The 19,347-nt window shown below is 40.5% G+C and overlaps 1 protein-coding gene across 1 annotated transcript in view; it reads left to right on the plus strand.

Moving 5' to 3' along the window:
- The window catches only part of ST14 (ST14 transmembrane serine protease matriptase), a 65,429-nt gene that overhangs the window by 24,776 nt on the left and 21,306 nt on the right, over positions 1-19,347 (plus strand). Inside the window, exons 2-4 of the mRNA XM_072611602.1 lie at positions 17,164-17,323; positions 17,979-18,106; positions 18,374-18,444. Of these exons, the coding sequence (XP_072467703.1) occupies positions 17,164-17,323; positions 17,979-18,106; positions 18,374-18,444 (359 nt within the window). The remainder of the gene's footprint in view (positions 1-17,163; positions 17,324-17,978; positions 18,107-18,373; positions 18,445-19,347) is intronic.

Here is a 19,347-nt window from a genome sequence, read left to right on the forward strand (position 1 = left end):
ATTTTTGACTCTTTTTCAGCTTGTTCCACCTACTTCCCAGCATCCAGTTAATGGCTAAGTTCTGTTGGCTCTACCTCTTAACATCTGTTGCATTTCTCCCTCTCTCTCAACTCATATCTATCTGCTATGTCTGGCCCTTAGCACTTTTCCCCTGGAGTATTATAATGATTCCCTAACTGCTTTTCCTGTGAACAATTTTTACCCTTTATAGCCCATCCTTTTAACAACTTCCAAATTAATCTTCCTAATGCATGTTTGGTCATGCTGCTTTCCTGCTAAAACAAGCAAACAAGAAAACTTTCACTGCTTTTCATTTTCATTGAATTAAAAAAACAAATAAATCTATTGAGGTCCTTTTAAGGATCTCTGCAGTTCAGTTCCAACCTATTTTTCTTTTTAATTATTTCAAATTGCTTCTTTTCACAACCACGTTTAGCCAAATTGGACTAGTAGCTGTTTTCCAAACTTCTCATGCTCATGTCTCCTGCTTCTGGCATTTGTACAGACCATATACCATTTCTAGAATGCCCTCCTTCTTCATCTTCACTTTTCAGAATTCTTCTTTCTTCAAGACTCTCAAGTACTACCGCTTTTTCCATGGGGTCAAGTTGAAAGTAGTCCTTCCATTTGAGAGGTCATGTTGTCTGGATTTCTCCCTTGCCCTTATTATACTCTACATCTTATTATACTCAGGTATGTCACCGTTAAAACTCCTCGTAGTAGAATGAAAACTCCTTGAAGTAAGTGCATGTCACTTTGAAATGTTCATTTCTGCAGCACCTAGCCCTGTTCTTTTCTCATAATAGGTGCTTAGTAAATGTTTGTTGAATGGAATTAGTCAGTGAAAGCTTTACCAGGGAGTGGGACTTGATATGGAGTTTAGAGGACAGATTGATTAAGGTAGGCAGAATGGAGGGGGCATGAATTCCATAATCTAGAATAGATCTAATCTACCAGTTACTTTCAGGCTTGAGATTTCTAGGTGGACCTGGAAGTAGAGATGTTGAGATAGCATCTTAGGGCAGATTGACTAAGGGGTTGAATTCCAGTGTTGTGTTGACATAGTAATGCCCATACATTAAATGTAGGCAAAGGAGTTTGTGATTAGAAGAAAGGTTAGTGCTATGCTCACGGGACTCAGAAGAAATTCTGCTACTTGACTTTCTGTGATTACAAATTGCAAGCGTTTAGGACAGTTGACACCTAGAATTCTTGGTTATTTAATCTCCAGTTTGACTATGTATTCAGGACATTGATTATGTATTCAGTACATTGACTTTTAGGGGGTGTCTGGACAGGGTGAGGAGGGACCAAACAGAATTCTCCCTTTTCCTTCCCATTGGTATATAATGATCCATCCTGAACCTTCTTTCATCAAGCATAAACATTTATTTTCTTCCATATAGATGGATTATTATTTACACGAGCCTTGATAAGGAGAGTGGAGTCTTTTCATATATTACTATTTGTATCTTTTTAAGGGAGGGTTAACTTTCCTACATATAGCTCAAGAAGATGGTTGGTGATTATTGCCCCATCTGAGTAGGGGACTGTTACTCGCTTCTGAGGTTAATAGATTTGAGCTATCTTGGGTTCAAGTGAAGTTAACAAATATCTGTTAAGGTGCTGTGCTAGGTGCTAGAGATACAAAGACCAAAACTGAAGTGGTCCTTCTCTGGGGGAGCTTACCTTCTACCCAGGAGCATGTTACAACACGTGTCACAGATAATTGAATATTTCTCTGGATAGTGTCACAACATTAGCTTTTGCCGTGTCATTTTGCTTGTTTGTTTTTAAATCATCATTCCTGGCTTCTGGCTGTGTCCGTCTCTCTCTCTATCCCTCCAAAAGAAGACCGCATCTTGTTCTAGGTTGGGAGAGGCAGCAGGGTGCCATTAACTATTGACAGTAATAAGCAACTTTCCTTTACAGAGCCATTACATAATAAATCTTTGTGGCATCTCTGCAAGGCAGGTTGGAGGAAATCATTAAACTCATTTTACAGATGGGATCGCTGAAATGCTAGGGAGCTGAGAAACATGGACCCCAGCTCAGCATCCCCCTCGCTTCCCTCTGCCTTATTATATCCATTATCTTCTAATTAAGGGAATAAAGAAAATGGATAGGCAACATCTTATTTTTCACACTGTTCTTTATCTCTCATTTAATTTTCCTGTTATTGTTTTTCTCTTCCCTTCCTCCTCAGTAATGCTCAGCTGTGACTGGGTCTCTGGTTTTATGACAGGCAATATGACTGTAAGCGTCCCTGGCAGTGTATATGGGTAGGGCCATCTCTGGGTAGAGAAGGGAGGGAGAAGGGAACACAGGCTGTAAAAAGATATTGTTTCCTGAAATCAGAGTAGATGTGTTGAGTGTCCCTGGTTTGGTTTCTGTGTGCTGACTGAAAACAAAGTACCCTGGGGTTGCTGACTCAGGCCTCTTAGGGGCCTTCCCTTTGACTTTAGAATGGATGGTGATCAGCCACATGTGTATGTGAGGATGCCTATAGGTTGGGCTTTTTTTTAATTTGTTTCATTAACTGTGAGCTACAGTCCACTTTTAGTTGGTGTGGTCCAGGACCAGTAGGAACTTGGCTCAGAATTCACAAATAATAAAGACCTGAGAGCAGTAGTTGTATCTTCTTCCCAGGCTAAACTTTTGAATAAACCTGATACAAAAGAGTTAAAAAAAAAAAAAAAAAGGCTTTCCTTTTCCTCTCATCTCTGTGCCTCCTAACTCATCCTTTGATGGAGGAGCTAAGCAGCAGCCACATAAACAAAGGTCTGGCTGTCAGTAGGAGGTGGGAAAGCACCATGTTAGTCCATGAATTGGATAAGGAAGTGACACATAAGGTGAGAGTTTGGGGAGTGTTAATCTCAGGGAATGTGTGTGGTATTTAGGAAGGAGGAAGGGAGAGAGAGAGAGAGAGAGAGAGAGAGAGAGAGAGAGAGAGAGAGAGAGAGAGGATTTATTAAGTGCTTACATTCTCATAGGGGAAAATCATAGATAAACAAAGGGGAACAGCAGAGGGGTTGAAGTTGAGGAGGAGGGGATAGATGGTATAGCTAAGAAGCCATTTAGAGACCTGATTTTGGGCAAGATAAGGTGAAAGATCATTTAACAGAGCTCAGGGTTCCAGGGATGGAGTTCAAGGGTGGGGAAGTGGCTGGGGTGGGGGGGTGGGAATGATGATGATGGTTAGAGTTGCAGGAAATATGGTATAGAGATGGCTGGAAAATATAAGCACTTAGTAAAGGTTTGCTGATTAGATGGATGAATGAATGAATGTACGTTTCCAGAGAAGCAATGAGCCTGAAGAAGCTCTTAGATGTCTATCTCAGACTCCTAACGCCTCCTAAGGATACTTTATAGCCTACAGAATTGGTAGTTTCCCAGAATACTGAAAGCAAGTCTGACATCATTTTCCAGGCCCTTATTGCGCCATTGAGCATGACTGCCTAAAATAGGGTGATGGAATCTCTTACATAACCAGTTCTTTCCACAGATGAGAGGAGGTGGGTCAGACAGGGCACCATTCCTTTGGCACACACACCCAATGATACCATCCTAAGAGAACCTTAATTTCTCAGTGAACTTCCTGCTATATCCATATAATCATAGCCATAGTGCAGGTCTGGTGATTTGATCATAGAAATGACATTGCCCAAGTAGCCCCTGAAGTACAAGGAGAGCCCTGATAGTCAGGAATTCCTCTCTAATAGAGGCTTTTTTTTTAAGAATTAGTAAAAATAAAATTGGGACTTAAAGAACTGAAACTAAGGGGATGCCCATCCACTGGAGAATGACAAAGTAAATTATGACGTGTATATAGTGTATCATTAAAAAAAGTAGAGACAATTAGAGAAAATCTGGAAGATTTGTGTGAAGTAAATAGAATCAGGAGAAAACCTTACACATCAACATTGCTAAAAGAACAATTTTGAACTACTTAACTCTGATGGATGCAATCATCAGTCATGATTCCAGAGGACAGATGACAAAGAAAGCTTCCTACCTCTTGACAGAGAGATGATGGACTGATATGCAGAATGTAATTTTGGGGCATGGTCAACATGGGAATTTGTTTTTCTTGGCTATGCATATCATGTTTATTACAAGGATTTCTTTCTTTTTGGAAGGTGAGGAAAAAAGAATAAATGCTTGATAATTTAAAAAGTAATTAAATTAAAAATAATTTTTTTAAAAATTAAAAAAATAAACTGGACCTTTCTGAATTTTTGGCTTGGGGGACCCCAGGTGAAAATTTCTGTAGAGCTCTGCTGAATGCAGGGGTCCAGGTTTTAAAGTCATTCCCTGTTCTCATGTCTCTGCTGTCTTTTGTGACTTCATGCTCCATTATGTTCCTGGGAACTCAAGAACAGGCCCCAAACTCAGAACCCTAGTCAGGATTTTGCTAATAGAAGTAAAGGGAAAGATGTTCCGACAGGCTGGCTATCCGCTTTACCTCTTCTTCTCTGAAAAAGAATAGTGGTTTCAGCGTCCCAGAAATGGCAGAGACTTCCTCAGTGCTCTGTGTACAATCCCTGTCCAGGGAATCCACTCCTCCAACAGCTCAGTAGGCCCTGGGGCTTTAGGGCTCTTGGTGACTGCTGAAGGTGAAGATAGCTCATGTATTTAGAGTCCTCTGTACGTGCCCCATTTTGTAGGTGCATAAAGTCAGTCATCGAAAGGAGGAGTGTATAGAAGCCTCAGTAGGTGAGAGGTTGTGCTAGCAATGGAGCCTGAGTTGAGACACCCTTGTCCAAAGTCCCAGGTCTGAGTAAGACAGCCAGTCTCCAGAGCAAATGAGATCATTCTGCTTCTCAACCTCTGTCTAAAGCACCAGCTGGAGTAGGATATCAATTAGCACATGATAGTCTTTAATTATCTCTCCTGGGCCACTTTTACAGATCATCCTAGTTAATACCTAATCCAGCCAGCCCTGCAGCCTAATGACCAGACCTAAGTACAGAGACAGTTGAATCCATTTTCCTCCTCCTCCTCCTTCTCTCCCTCTCTCTCTCTGTCTCTTTTCCTCTCCTTCTTCTCTCTCCCTGTCTCTCCTTTCATTTCTTTCTGATATGTGTGTGTGTGTGTGTGTGTGTGTGTATATACATATATATATACACATATTATTCATACATGTATATATATAGTAGAATTGTGGGGGTGAAAGATATGAAAGGCTATGAAAGGCATTAAACTTGAAGTCAAGAGGACCTTGGTTCCAGTTTTGCCTCAGAGACTTACCAGTTGCGTGACCAGTCACTTAACTTCTTGATGATGATGAATTTTCTCATCTTCAAAAAGAGGTATCACACTCAGTGATGTCTAAATCCGCTTTCAGCTCTAAATCTGTAACACTATGAATAGTTGAGTCCCTTTCCTCCTCACAGTTCCAATTGCTTTTTACAATACCTGTACAAAACCACAGCTCCAATAACAGTGTGTTAGTGAGCTAGTCTTCTCAAAGCCCTTCCAACTTTGACTTTCTGGTTGTTGGGGTTTTTTTTTGTCTGTTTTGCTAGTTTGCACTTGTGAAAGGTCATAGTTGTATTAATTTGCATTTAATTGGCATCTGTTATTAATAGTGATTTGTTTGGAGCATGTTTTTCTATGACTAGTGTTTATTCTTATCCTTTGAACACTAATTTATTGGGGATTGATTGATACAGTAGCCATGGTGCTGAACTTGAGTCAGAAGACCTGAGTATGAATCCCACCTTTGACACTTAATCCCACCTATGTCACTGTGACCAACAAGTCACTTGGTCTTTTTCTGCCTCAGTTTCTTCATCTGTAAAAGAGCTAATAAAGCTTCTATCTCACAGGTTTGTTGTGAGGATCAAATGATATAATTTAACTAAAATGCTTTACAAATTTTAAAGAACTATGTCAAAACTATTATTATTACTGCCCTGTAATGAATATAAATTCCTTATTTATCCTTGATATCATAATTTTTATCAATGATGCTGGATGAAAAGGTTTCCCCCCATTTTGAAAATTGCTCTTTTTATTTCATCTGCACTAATTTTGTCTATGAAAACTCTTTAAAATTTTATGTAATTGAAATGGTCTGTTTGTCTTTTATGATCATCTCTACCCCTTGTTTGGTTCAGAACATTTGACTTAGTCATAGTTATAAAAGGGTCCTCCTTCTGTTCCCTCTTTTTTAAGTGACCTTTTTTATTCAGATTATATCGCCACTGCTATAGTCTGCTTTTATTAAACATTGGTCCACTATTTTTAATTGCTTCTGACTCTTGCTTCTCTAGTCTATTCTGCTGAACTGCTTTCCTATTTTTTAATCACAATAGAAGATAATACTAATCATTTTTTATGATTACTGCTTTATGATATACTTTGAAGATATGATATGTAGACTGGGCTCCATTCTTTCCTACTTTTTCCCCCCGTTTATTTCCCTTGTGATTTTAGACCTGTTGTTCTTCCAAATGAATTTTGTTATTATCTTGTTTAATTCTGTAAAGTTTCACATTAGTAGCTTGGTGTAGTACTAAATCTGTACATTAATTTAGGTAATATCACCATTTATATTTTATTGGCATAGACCAACCATGGGGATTGAATGTGCCTCTAATTATGTGTCTTCCTTCATTTCTGTAAAGAGTATTTTGTGCAATAATTATATGTCAACAAGCATTTATTATTATTAAGTACTTCCTATTTGTCAGGCACTGTGCTAAGCACTGGGGATAAAAATGCAAACCAAAAGTAAGCAATCCCTCCAAGAGCTTATATTCCAGTGGAATGTAAAAGGGAGTTGTAAGGCAGGGAGGAGGGGAGGGGAGGAGAGAGAGGTACTCTGAAAGCACGGTGGCCAAGTCTGGATGGCAAAGATAGATGGTCTGGGCCTCGCCTCAAGATGGAGATTCCAAAGGGAACTCAATAACAGGAGAAGGTGACTGGAGAGTTGGAGGGAGCAGGTAAAAAAAACCAGGGTGGATATTATCTATGGAATATCCACATAGTATGGAGTGTGTATGAAGAATGAAGGATGACTGCCATTACCCTCCATCAAACTGGATGTTTCTCTAAGTCCTGTATGTATCTTGGTTGGCCAATACCCAGATATTTTAGGCAATCTACAGTTATTTTTCTAGTTTCTCCCATCTCCCATTCACAGCTGCCAAATTGTTGTTTTAAAGCACAGGTATGACTGTGTCATGTTCTGTTACTTCCAGGGTTAAAGATCCTCTGCTTGACCTTTAAAACCTTTAACTACCTGACCACAATCTATCTGTCTGAGATGGTCCTTCTGTTCCTCGAACACGATAATTCATCTCCTATGTAGAGATGGCGAAGTGCGCCAGGAGTCAGGAAGACCGGAGTTCAAATATGGCCTTAGACACTTCCTAGATGTGTGACCTTGGGCAGGTCATTTAACCTTTATTTCCCTCCATTTCCTTGACTGTAGAATGGGTATAATGATAGCACCGACCCTGAAGGGTTGCTGTGAAGAGTGAATGAGGTGGTATTTGTAAAACACTTAATACAGTACGTGACACAGAGTAGGCACCATGTAAATGCTGGTTATTATTTATCATTATCATTATCATCCTGTTTCTCTGCCTCTGCACTGGTTGTCCTCCATGATTAGAATTCACAGCCATGTCATATCAACCTCTTAGAATTCTTCCCCTTTAATCTTTTGATCAACTGTCCCCTTCTACATGAAGCTTTTCCTGATTTTTCCCGTGGCTGGAACCATTACCCCCCAAAAATGACTTTATATTTTTTATCTGTTTTGTATATGTTTAAGGTCCTAGAAGAAGGGTTGCTTTGTTTCCTTCTTTGTATCCCAGACTCTTAACGTGGCACCTGGTACATAGGTGATAACAAATTCTTATTTGATTAATTACCCCTCCATCTCTCAGTTATTTCTCAGACTATCACCTCATGCGTTGGTTACACTCTCCTCCCTTCCTTATCCTAACTCTTTGATGAATCTCTTCAACTTTAAGCCAACCATACCTTGCCAAGAGAGATAAATGAAACACTGGATTAGTAGTGAGGAGTCTTGGGTTGTAATTCTGGTTCTGACCCTAGCTGGATGATCTTGAGCAAGTCACTTACTGGGGTAAGTGGGTACGTAAAAGAGATCCTTTGATGTTTTCTGAGATTTATGCCTCTCCTCTGATAAAGGATCAGATGTATGTGGGCAAAGAGGCCAAGATATTGTCATCCTCATCCAACTTCCTGGAAGGTGGGCAGAATATCAATAAATAACTGGAGGAAATGACCAGAAAGTTATGGATCTATCAATCAAATCAACAAGTATTTATTAAATGACAGGCACTATTCTAGGACTGGAGATAGAAGTACAAAGAATGAAATGATTCCTACTTAAACTATAGAGGTGTCCTTTATTGGTGAAGAAGACCATGCCATCAGAGAAATAATGACATGACTTGAACTTGACTTTGTTTTGAGTGAGGGAGGGCTGTGCAGGTCACCAGCCTCACTTCTCCTCCAGAGCCATCTGAATCCAGTGACCAGATATTCATCAGGGTGACTGGAGATGACCCAGGATGAGGCAAGTGGGGTTAAGTGACTTGCCCAAGGTCACACAGCTAGTGAGTATCAAGTCAAGTGTCTGAGGTGAGATTTGAACTCAGGTCCTCCTGACTCCTGCACTGGTGCTCTATCCACTGTACCACCTGCTGCCCCCAACTCTAGAAACATAAAATCATAAACATTTACTAAGCACCTACTATGTGTCAGGCACCTGTGTTAAATCCTGGGGATGTGAAAAGAGACAAAAAACAGTCCTTTCCTTCAGGAAATTGCATTCTAATGGAGGAAACAAGTACATAGAAAAATATATACAGAATAAATGTAAAGTTAATAACTATATGCATACACATATACCTACATGCAGTAGAGTCCTTTCGTTCCTTTAAAATGCAGCTCAAGCATCATCTTCTTCAGGAAACCTTTTCTCAACCTCTTTCACCTGATAGGACTTCTCCCCCAAACCCTCTTGTATTGAACTACTACTGTGTGTGTACACACGTATATATCTGTATGTATGTGCATTTATTAACTTTGTACGCTGTATATATTCATATACTTGTCACTCCCAATAGGACGTAAGCTCATTGTGATTCTTTCATTCTTTATATTTACATCCCCAGCTTCTAGACACTAAGTACTAGTTGATTGATTGTTGTTCAGTCTTGCCCGACTCTCTGACCCCGTTTTGGGTTTTGTGGGCAAAGTTACTACAGAGGTTTAGCCATTTTTTTCTCCAGCTCATTCTATAGGTGAGGAAACTGAGGCGAACAGGGTTAAGTGATTTTCCCAAGGTCACATAGTTAAGGAGAATCTGAGGCTGGATTTGAACTCACCTCTACTTGCTCTACATTCCTCTTCCTCAACTTTCTGATCATTTCCTTCAACTCTAGCTTTGCTTTTCTCACCTAATTTGGAAGATGGTTGAGAATGGCAATGTATTGACTTCTCTGCTCAGCTCCTTCTACTCTACTGGTGGAGAATCTCAACCAGCCTCGTAGGAAGGCCTCTTAGAGACCCACTAGGCCCCCAGTTTTCTTTCTGGAATTTAATCTTTGTATAACTGTGGCAGGTGGGTCTTTCCTGTGTATACATGTATAGGCATGTGCACATGGATGCATTATCTCTCCTTTTAGCTTATGGAAGTAGGTAGAGTTGTTCCATATGTGTTACTAAGCAGAACTGGTAAGAACTACCCAACCTACCCCTTCCTTCAGGGGGGCTGTGGAGAGATTGAATGATAAGCCAAAAAAAGCTGAGTCTGCTTTCCTATCAATAAAAGGAGGAGGTAGAATCTGGAAAGGCCCATCTAGCTCTTTTAATATAAAACTTAAAAGCAGCTTATGATGTAGAGGGAGACATGCGAGTTATTAATTAAACAGATATTTACAGGCCAGTGCAGATGCAGAATTCAGGTTCCCCCCTCTTGAACTCTTGAGCTCAGGCTTCAGAGCAGAGAAGCAGTCAATATCCCAAACCTGAGGGATCTGCAGAGTTCTGCTATGATGAGGATTCCTAAAAACACAGCTTTGCCCCCAAGCATCCCATCCTTTCTCTTTGAGACTATCTTTTCCTCCCTCCTGCTATTTGCATACTACAAAGAACACCAGATGAAGACTAGGGTTTTAGTACTATCCACACAACTTTGCTTTCTTTTTTTTTTTTTTAGGTGGTATTATAACATTTATTAAAATAATGCTATGGGTTAATAGAAACAGCAAAGAACCAAAAAATTAAAATGCAAGCTATGTAAAATCCCAGCTAAAACCCAAATGTGTCTAATGTATTCATTCAGTAGCTAACTAAAAGCCCAAGAAAGGCAACACTCTCAATATAATAAAGTACTGCAAAACAATTGGCAATTTTCAGTTCTCAAAATTGTGGGTTTTGTATTTTGTATCCTTTTCTCAATCAGGAAAAAAATTCTTTTTGGAATGTTGTATAACATACATATAAAACAAGATAGAAAAATACATTATAAGCTTGTATCAATGGCTATAAATACATTATCTTACATGTTTCTCATAGGCAGTGGGTTGGTTATGATGCATACGTAGCATGAAACACAACTTTACTTTATGAGCAAGGTAAATTACTGGATAATTTGCTGGGCAAATTATTCTCTGAGCCTTGTTTTTCCCATCTGTAAAAATGACGATAATGGTCTTCAAATTGACAAGCATTTGTTGAGACTTGCCTGTGCAAAGCACTGGGGGCCTACAGAAACCAAAACCAGTTAGTCTTCTAGAAGCTTAGATGTCCTGCCAAAAACACAGGATTGTGGTGAATATCAAATGAGATCTAATGGATGGAAAAGTGCTCTATAACATATTAGGTCTTAGTAGTAATAGTAGTAGTAAGTAGTAGTGGTGGTGGTAGTAGTAGTAGTAGTAGTAGTAGTAGTAAATAGTAGTAGGAGTAGTAATAGTGATTATTGTTGTGGTGGCAATATTATTTCCAATGTTCCATACTCTTATCCAGGTCATACTGCCCTATTTGTCTTGTGTTCAATGAGATAAGACATTTATTTTTGCATCTTTCCATGGATCTGAAGGTATTACAATATCCATTACCCTTAGAAATTTGATCCAATGGCTTGGATCCCTATCCAGGGGATTTCCTTGAACTGTTTTGGTGTTGTTGTCTAGACAACATGAAAAGAAATGCCAAGTCTGGACACAAGGTGCATAGCCCTGGTTATGCTTCAAACTAAGGGCATGTAAAGTCCTCAGAGGCTTTGTGGGGCAGGGGAGGCAAGAAAGAGCCTGTCCTGTAGGGCACAGGGCCATAGATTTAGAGCTGGAAGGGATTGTCAAGCTCATCAAATCGCCTCTTTGATAGAGGAAGAAACTGAGGCCCTAAAGTGACTTGCCCATGATAGTAAGTGATAGAAGCAGGATTTGAACTCAGGTCTTCTGACTCCCGGATAATAGCACCAACCTCAAAGGGTTGTCCTGGGGAATCAAATGAGATAATATTGTAACATGGTTAGCACAGTGCTTGGCACATATTAGGCACTTAATAAATACTTCCTTCCTTTCTACCTAATCCATAATTCTTTCCATTGACCTTTCTTGTACCACCCAAGACGACTTGAGCGTTTCTAATGCTTCCTGATCTTGGCTTTATGAGTCAGTCTGCATCTGTCCTTGCCTCCCAATTCTATCTGATTTTGCCTTTGCAAGGGCCCAGGGTAGATGCCCACAGCAGTGTCTTTTACATCTTCACATTCTACTGCGTCTCACCATTCTTTCATATGGGGTCCTTTGGGTTTGGATGACTTGAGACAGATTTCCGTGCTTTACTTCTCAAGCTAAATTCTGTTGGGACAATGGGAGTTAAAATCAATCCCGTTTGTTCCTACACAGGATAATAAGAACAGCCAACGTGTTGCCATAAAGCCTTTTTCCTCTTAGCTTGTTAAATGTTCGCTGGGCTCCACCTTTCTCTCCATGGTTCACCTACAAGGTAAATATGTGCCCCATTCCAGCTTGAATTTCTGAGAGTGATAAAGTTTGTTTCTGAGGATGATGCGCTCTTTTCTCTGAAGATCGGATCTCAGAGCTCTTTCAGAGACCTGTGTCCTCATCTGCTGAGAAGAAAAAGAACACAGTAACCTCAGGGACAAATCTCTCCTCCACTTTTCTGTGCCACTTGCCCACATCCTTGCCTCTTTGCCCACATCCTTACCTCTTTGCCCAAACTAGTCTTCAAAATCATTTTAATAAATACTTAGCGTCAGGCATTGTGCTATGTACTGGGGGCACAAATACAAAAATGAAACAACCCCGCATTCCTCAGAGAACTTCCATTCTTCAGGGATCTGATATAGCATATACATGGATGAGTAAGTACAGTGTTATTTGAAGTTATTTCAAAAGGGAGAAAATATTAATACATTAACATACATTAATAATAATACATTAATACATTCCAGCATAGGAGGTGACAACTGAGCTGTGCCTTGATGGAAGTTGCAAATTCTGAGCTCAAGAAAAGGTACTAGTGCGTTCCAGACATTGGAAATTGGCAAAGGCAGGATATGGAATTTCTTGTGTGGAACTTAACCAAGAGGTCATTTTGACTGTAAAGGAGGGTATGTAAATGGGAGTAATATGTAATTAAAGTGCAGAGGTAGGTGGAAGCCAAATTGTGGAGGTTCTTAAATACCAGGCTGAGGTTTTGTATTCTGTCGTAGAGACAATTGAAATCCATTGGAGGTTTTTGAGTTAGGGATTGACGTGGTCAGATCTTTGTTTAGAGAACATCAATTTGTTTCTCGTTTCCCTCCCCAATAGATAGTATTTTATTTTTTCCAATTACATGTAAAGACAATTTTAAAAATTCATTTTTACATAAAATTTTGAGTTCCAAATTTTCTCCCTCCTCTCCTTCTTCCCCAAGATGGTAAGCAATTTGATATAGGTTATATACGTGCAGTCATGTGAAACATATGTCCATATTAGTCATGTTGTGGAAGAAGAAATAGAACAAAAGGAAAACGCATGGAAAAAAATAAAGTGAAAATAGTCTGCTTTGATCTGCATTCAGACTCCATCAGTTCTTTCTCTGATGTGGAAAACATTTTCCCTCATGAGTCTTTTGGACGCGTCTTGGATCACTGTAGTGCTCAGAGAAGAACTAAGTCCATCCCATTTGATCATCGAACAGTATTGTTGGTACTGTGTGCAGTGTTCTCCTGGGAAGGCACCAATTTGAAACCTGTATGGAGGAGGGATTGGAGAGGGTAGAGACTGGAATCAAGAAGATTAATCAGGAAGCCACTGTAGTCACTCAGTAAGCCAACAATCACTTATTAAGCCCCTACTATGTGCCTTGTCACTGAACTAAGTTCAGGGAGGCAAAAAGGGGGCAAAACCATGGTTGATGACTTCAAGGAATTTCTAAAGGAGGAGATAATATGCAAATAATTATGTATATACAAAATATGTACAGTGTGATCCACTTGGTAATATGTATTATATAATAAATAAGAGGAGATTATTTAAGAGGAGGACATTAGAAGAGGGTAGAGAATGACATTAGAGGAGGGTGTGGAAAATGGGAAAGGAATCCTTCAGAAGGTGGCATTTAAGCTGAGCCTTAAAGGAAGCCAGAAGGTAGAAGTGGGGGAGAATATTCCAGGCATGGAAGGTAGACAATGAGAGATGGTGTTGTATTCAAGGAACAGTAAGAAGGCCAGTATTGGTGGACCTGGAAGGGAATCAAATGTAAGGAGATTAAAAAGATAGGAAGGAGGAACCAGGTCATGGAGGCAATAGAGAGACACTGGAATTTATTGAGTGGAGAGGGATGACATGGTCAGAATCTTCACTTTGGCAGCTGAGTAGAGTGAGAGAGAAACTTGAGGCAGGGGAATCAATCAGATGGCTATTCCAAAAGTCTGGGGGAGGGTGAGTGAGGGGCTGTATGAGTGGAGAAAAGTGGGGCATGTACTAAGTAACAGCATTTATCAACAGATGGGATATGTGGGGTGTGTTTGAGTGAGGAGTTGAGGATGATGTGTAGTGAGCCTAGGTGATTGAGAGGATGACAATACCCTTGAGAGTAACAAGGAAGGTTGGAGAGGGAGAATTTGAGGGGAAAGATGAGTTCTGTTTTGGACATTTTGAGTTTGAGATATCTACTGGACATTGAGTTCTAGATATTCAAAAGGCAAATGGTGGTGTGAGATTTCAGGAGAGAGAGTCTGAAATAAGGTAGAGGCGAGGTGATTGCAGAGATGCTCACAGATGTCAGAGATGTGGTAGAACTAAAATCAATAAGAATTAGCAATTGATAGTTGGGAAGAAGGAAAAGTCAAGGATGACTCCAAGAGTGGGAAGCTGGGTGACTGGAAAGATAGGGGTAGCTGCAGGAGAATTTGGGAAGTTTAGAGTTTGGAGGAAAACATAATGAGTTCTACTTTGGCCATGCTGAGTTTGAGATGCGTACAGTGCATCCAGGTGGAGATGCCTAACATCTTCTACTCTCACTCTTGAACACTTTTGCCTTCTGGCTTCCAGCTGCAATTATTGTCTTCAAAGTAACCAGTGATTTCTTAATTGCTACATCTGGTGATCTTTTCTCAGGCCTAATTCTTCTCAACCTATCAGTTGCATTTCAAATTATTGACCACCTTCTTCCTGGAATCCCTCCTCTCTCTGAGTTTTTATGAGTGTTCTTCCTCCTGGTCCTCCTTCTACCTGTTGTATTGCACCCACTCACTCTTTTCCGCTGGCTCATTATCTTTATCACACCCCTCCCTAATTGTGGGTGTTTGCCAGAGTTCTGCCCTAGGTCCTTTTCTTCCTTTATATTCTCTTTTGGTAACCTCTTTGCCTCCCATGGAGCTGCTTCCATCCTGTCTCTGCACATCATCTCTCTGCAGATGACTCCTAGATCTGTATTTACTTCCCCATTCTTTCCTTTGAATTTCAGTCACACATCACTAATTGTCTCTATATTTCAAACTAAATGTTCCAGAGACATTTTAAAATCAACCTGTCTACAGTAGAACTTTCACCCTAAACCCTTCTCTCTAACAAAATAGCCTCCTGACATCTAGGTGATGAAGTGGGCTTAAAGTCAGGAAGACTTAAGTTCAAATCTGACCTCGGATGCTTACTACCTGAGCAAGTCAATTAACCCTATTTGCCTCAGTTTCCTCATCTGTAAAATGAGCTGGAGAAGAAAATAGCAAATCTCTTCAGTGTCTTTGCCAAGAAAAACTCCAAAGAGGTTACAATCTGACATGACTGAAAAACAACCAAACAATGTTATTATTATTTCTCTCTGAGACAGTCCAATTCCTCCATTCTCTCAGGTTCATGATCTTGGCATTATTCTAGACTCCTTACTTTCTCTCACCTTGCGTACGTGACCTGTTGCCGAATCTTGGCCATTTTGACCCTCATGTGTCTCAAATTTGACTCCTTTCCACTCAAACAGGTGCCGTCTTGGTTCAGGACCTTATCATCACCTCTGTTCTGGAATTAGGATAGGCAGCAACCTCCTAATTGTTCTCTCTGTCTCACCATTCAAGGCCATCCTATACACTGCTGCCAAAAGTAATTTTCCTTAAGTGTAGATCTGATTGTCTGCCTGCTTTACTCATTCAACTCCAGTGGTTTTCTGTTTCACTTCTAAGGCCCTTAATATCCTGGCCCCAGCCTATCTTGCCATCCTCATTGGCTGTACTTTGTAAACCAGGCAAACCAGCCTTCCTTTCTGTTCGTTACACATGACATTCCTATCTCTGTGCCTTTGCAAGGACTGCTTCCCATGACTGGCATTTCATTCTTAATCTGTGCCTCACAGAGTACTTCTCTTCAAGATACAGTGAAGCACCATCTTCTGACCCCCCCATTCCCACCAACCTTTAATGCATTCTGTCTCTTCCCATCTCATATTTAATGACTGTCTACATTTTTATTTTTTATTTTCATATTTTTAGTATAAATATTTTTATATACACTTGTCTCTCCCATTAGATTGTAAGCCCTTTGTGAACAGGGATTAATTCATTCTTTGTACTTATATCTCTAAAACCTAGTGGTGTGCCTGGCACAGAGGTGCAAATAAATACACTTTCGTGAGGGAGGAGAATTTAGAAGAGAATTTTGGGAGTCGTCTGTTTAGAGATGGCAATTGAATCCATGAGAAATTATGAGATCACTGAAAGAGAAGAGATTGATAGAACATAGGGACTCAGAAACGAGTCCAGGGGACACTCAGGGAGTGGGACATGAATGATGATCCTAAGAAGGAGCCTCAGAAGGCAGGAGGAGAAACAAGAGTGACGAATATCCCAAGACCAAGGGAGGAAAAATTAGGGGATTTGTCAACAGGGTCATGACTGATGAAGACTAAGGGGAAGACATTGATTTAGCAGTGAAGAGATTGTTGCTGACCTTTGAGAGAGCGATTTCTATTTTGTGATCATTATCAATGGCATCTTAATTGTCACATCGAGTGACCTTTTCTCAGCCTTCATCCTTCTTGACCTCCCTGCAACTTTGGACACTTTTGATCACCCTATTCTTGACACTCTCTCCTCTCTGGGTTTCTGTAAGCTGATTTCTCTGGCTTTTCTTCCTAACTGTCTGAACTGTGCTTTAGTCCCCTTGCTAGAACCAGGTCATGCCCACTAACTATGGGTGTGTCCTTGAAAGAAAAGATTGTCTTTTGCCTTTCTTTGTATTCTCAATAATTAGCACAGTGCCTGATGTATATTGTCATTTTCAGTCTTGTCTAACTCTTTGTGACCTCATTTGAGGTTTTCTTAGCAGAAGTACTGGAAGTACTTTCTCCTGCTCATTTTACAGATAGGGAAATTGGGGCAAAACAGGGTTAAGTGACTTGTCCAGAGTCACACAGCTAGTAAGTGTCTGATGCTAAATTTCCTGACTCCAGGCCCAGCACTCTATCAACTGAACCACCTAATTGTATTAGGGTCAGATGATCTGGATTCAAATCCTGGCAGTGCCACTTATCTCTTGGACAACTCACTTTACCCCTCTGCGTCTCAGTTTTTTCACTTATTCATTTGAGGGGGTTGATTTAAATGACCTTGACGCTCTCCCAGATTTAAACTAATAATTCTATGGCTCTCCTCCCTTCTAGAATGTAAATGGCTTTGAGGAAGGAGTGGAATTCTTGCCAGCTAACAATTCAAGGAAGGTGGAAAAACGAGGATCAAAGCGCTGGATCGTGCTGTTGGCAGTGGTGATCTTCATCTTCCTGTTATCACTTATGGTTGGAACCTTGGTGTGGCATTTTAATTGTGAGTACAGAAAAGGTGCCATTAATATACCAATAGGTAGAGGGAGTGGTCAGTGGGTGGGGCGAATTGAAAGCCTAACTGGTGGTCTGATAGGAAAATGATGGTTGGGGATGGGCAGGTTATAATTACTTAGTCTAAGACTGTGATCTTAAACTCAAATAGACATGGAGGCCACTAACTTAGACAGAAGGATCCTTATGGGCCACATATTGACTTAGAAAAACCACACATTAATATTATCTCTGTTTAACCGTATTATCATTTAGTTTATTAAATATTTCCTAGTTATATTTTAATCTGGTTTGGACTTCACTTGTTTGACACTTCTGGTCTAGGGCTCCACCCTTCTTGGATTCTTCTGGACTCTGGAATCTAAACTAGGAGACCCCAAAGAGTCAGTGTAATAGGATAAGGGGTGAGAGACATAGGCTCATTGCTTTGCCCCACCTCCTGGTATTGCCTACACTGGGGGCAAATGTCTAGGACCTAAGGTCTTAGAGCTAACCCTGGAAAGGACTTTAGAGTCCATCTAGCCCAGCCCTTTTATTTTACAATGATGGTGGGACATTGATGGACAGGGAGTCTAAGATAGTGGATGGCTAGAAGGCACAGCCCCAGTCTTCTCATTTCTTTGACTTTCCTTGCTTCCTTGTAGCTCAGAATGCACGGGTGCAGAAAATCTTCAATGGCTTCCTCAGGATTACAAATGAGAACTTTATAGATGCCTATGAGAATTCCAACTCCACAGAATTTGCAAGCCTGGCCAGCAAGGTTAAGGAAGCGGTAAGCAAACCTGCTTTTCCAGGATGAAGGTCCCCAGGAGGGGAGCTGTAGCTGTCTTGCCCTTCTCTATGTCTTTTCAATCCCATTAATGACACTGGAGTTGAATATTGGTCATCAAGAGCACTGGGCAGGAAGGTGTCTGAGCATAGACGTAGGATTTCTGGGAGTGGTGGGTATGAAATGCAGGGCATCTGCAAGCCAGTCAGTGGGGTCTGCTGTGACCTTTCTCTCTTCTATTTTCTTTGTCCACCTTGTGCTCCTTAACAGCTAAAGTTTTTATACAATGGAATCCCAGCCCTTGGACCTTTCTACAAGGAATCCGGAGTAACAGCTTTCAGGTAAGTTCCTGGGGTAGAGGCTAGATGGGAGAGGGGGCAAGAGGATCAAAAGGGAAAAAGCAAAGAGCTTCTTTACTTGGGAGTCATCTGCCCCTTCTGCAAATGGACAGGGCTAGCAGGAGTCATCCAGAATTCCCCTTTAGGAGACCTGAGGAAAATTGGCAGTCTGGGTTTTGTGAGCCATACGGGAGCCCTTACCATTATTCTCATTTGGAGATACAAGTGAGTCATTCTGAACCTGAATTAGCTCTAGGGTTGGGTTCTGATATAGCAAATGAGCCTATTCCAGATGGCTGAAGCCCAAGGGGAACAAGGAAACGATCTAACACACAGGGACGAAAGGGATAGTGGAAAGAGTTCCAGACTTGGATTCAGAAGACCTGAGTTTAGATTCGCTCTCTGACCTTTTTCAGCCATGTCACTGTGGACAAAGTCACTTCCCCTCTCTGAGAGTGTGATGTAAAGATTGTTGAAAAGAAAGCACTTTGTAAATTTTGAAGCTTTACATAAATGCAAGTGGCTGTTATTACTTATTACTAATTAAGTTATTACTTACTAACTAAGTTAAGTTATTACTAATTAAAGAGAACCTAGAATATTAACAGCAATAACGATAGATGACATTTACTGAACCCCATAAGGTTTGCAAAATGCTCTATGTATGTTATCTCATTTGATATTCACAATAGTCCTGTGAGGTGGGCATTACTATTATCATCCTCAATTTACCAATAAGAAAACTGAGACTGAGAGAGATTAAGTAACATGCCCATGGTCATCTAGCCAGTAAATGTTTGAGGCAGGATTCAAACCTAGGTCTTCCTTAGTCTGCATCTGAAGCTTTATCCACTGCCATACTTTCTTGGGAGCATAGACCCCTTTCCTATCCAGAGAGCTGGGGAG

Source organism: Notamacropus eugenii, chromosome 5, assembly GCF_028372415.1.
Source record: "Notamacropus eugenii isolate mMacEug1 chromosome 5, mMacEug1.pri_v2, whole genome shotgun sequence".
NCBI classification, from domain to species: domain Eukaryota; kingdom Metazoa; phylum Chordata; class Mammalia; order Diprotodontia; family Macropodidae; genus Notamacropus; species Notamacropus eugenii.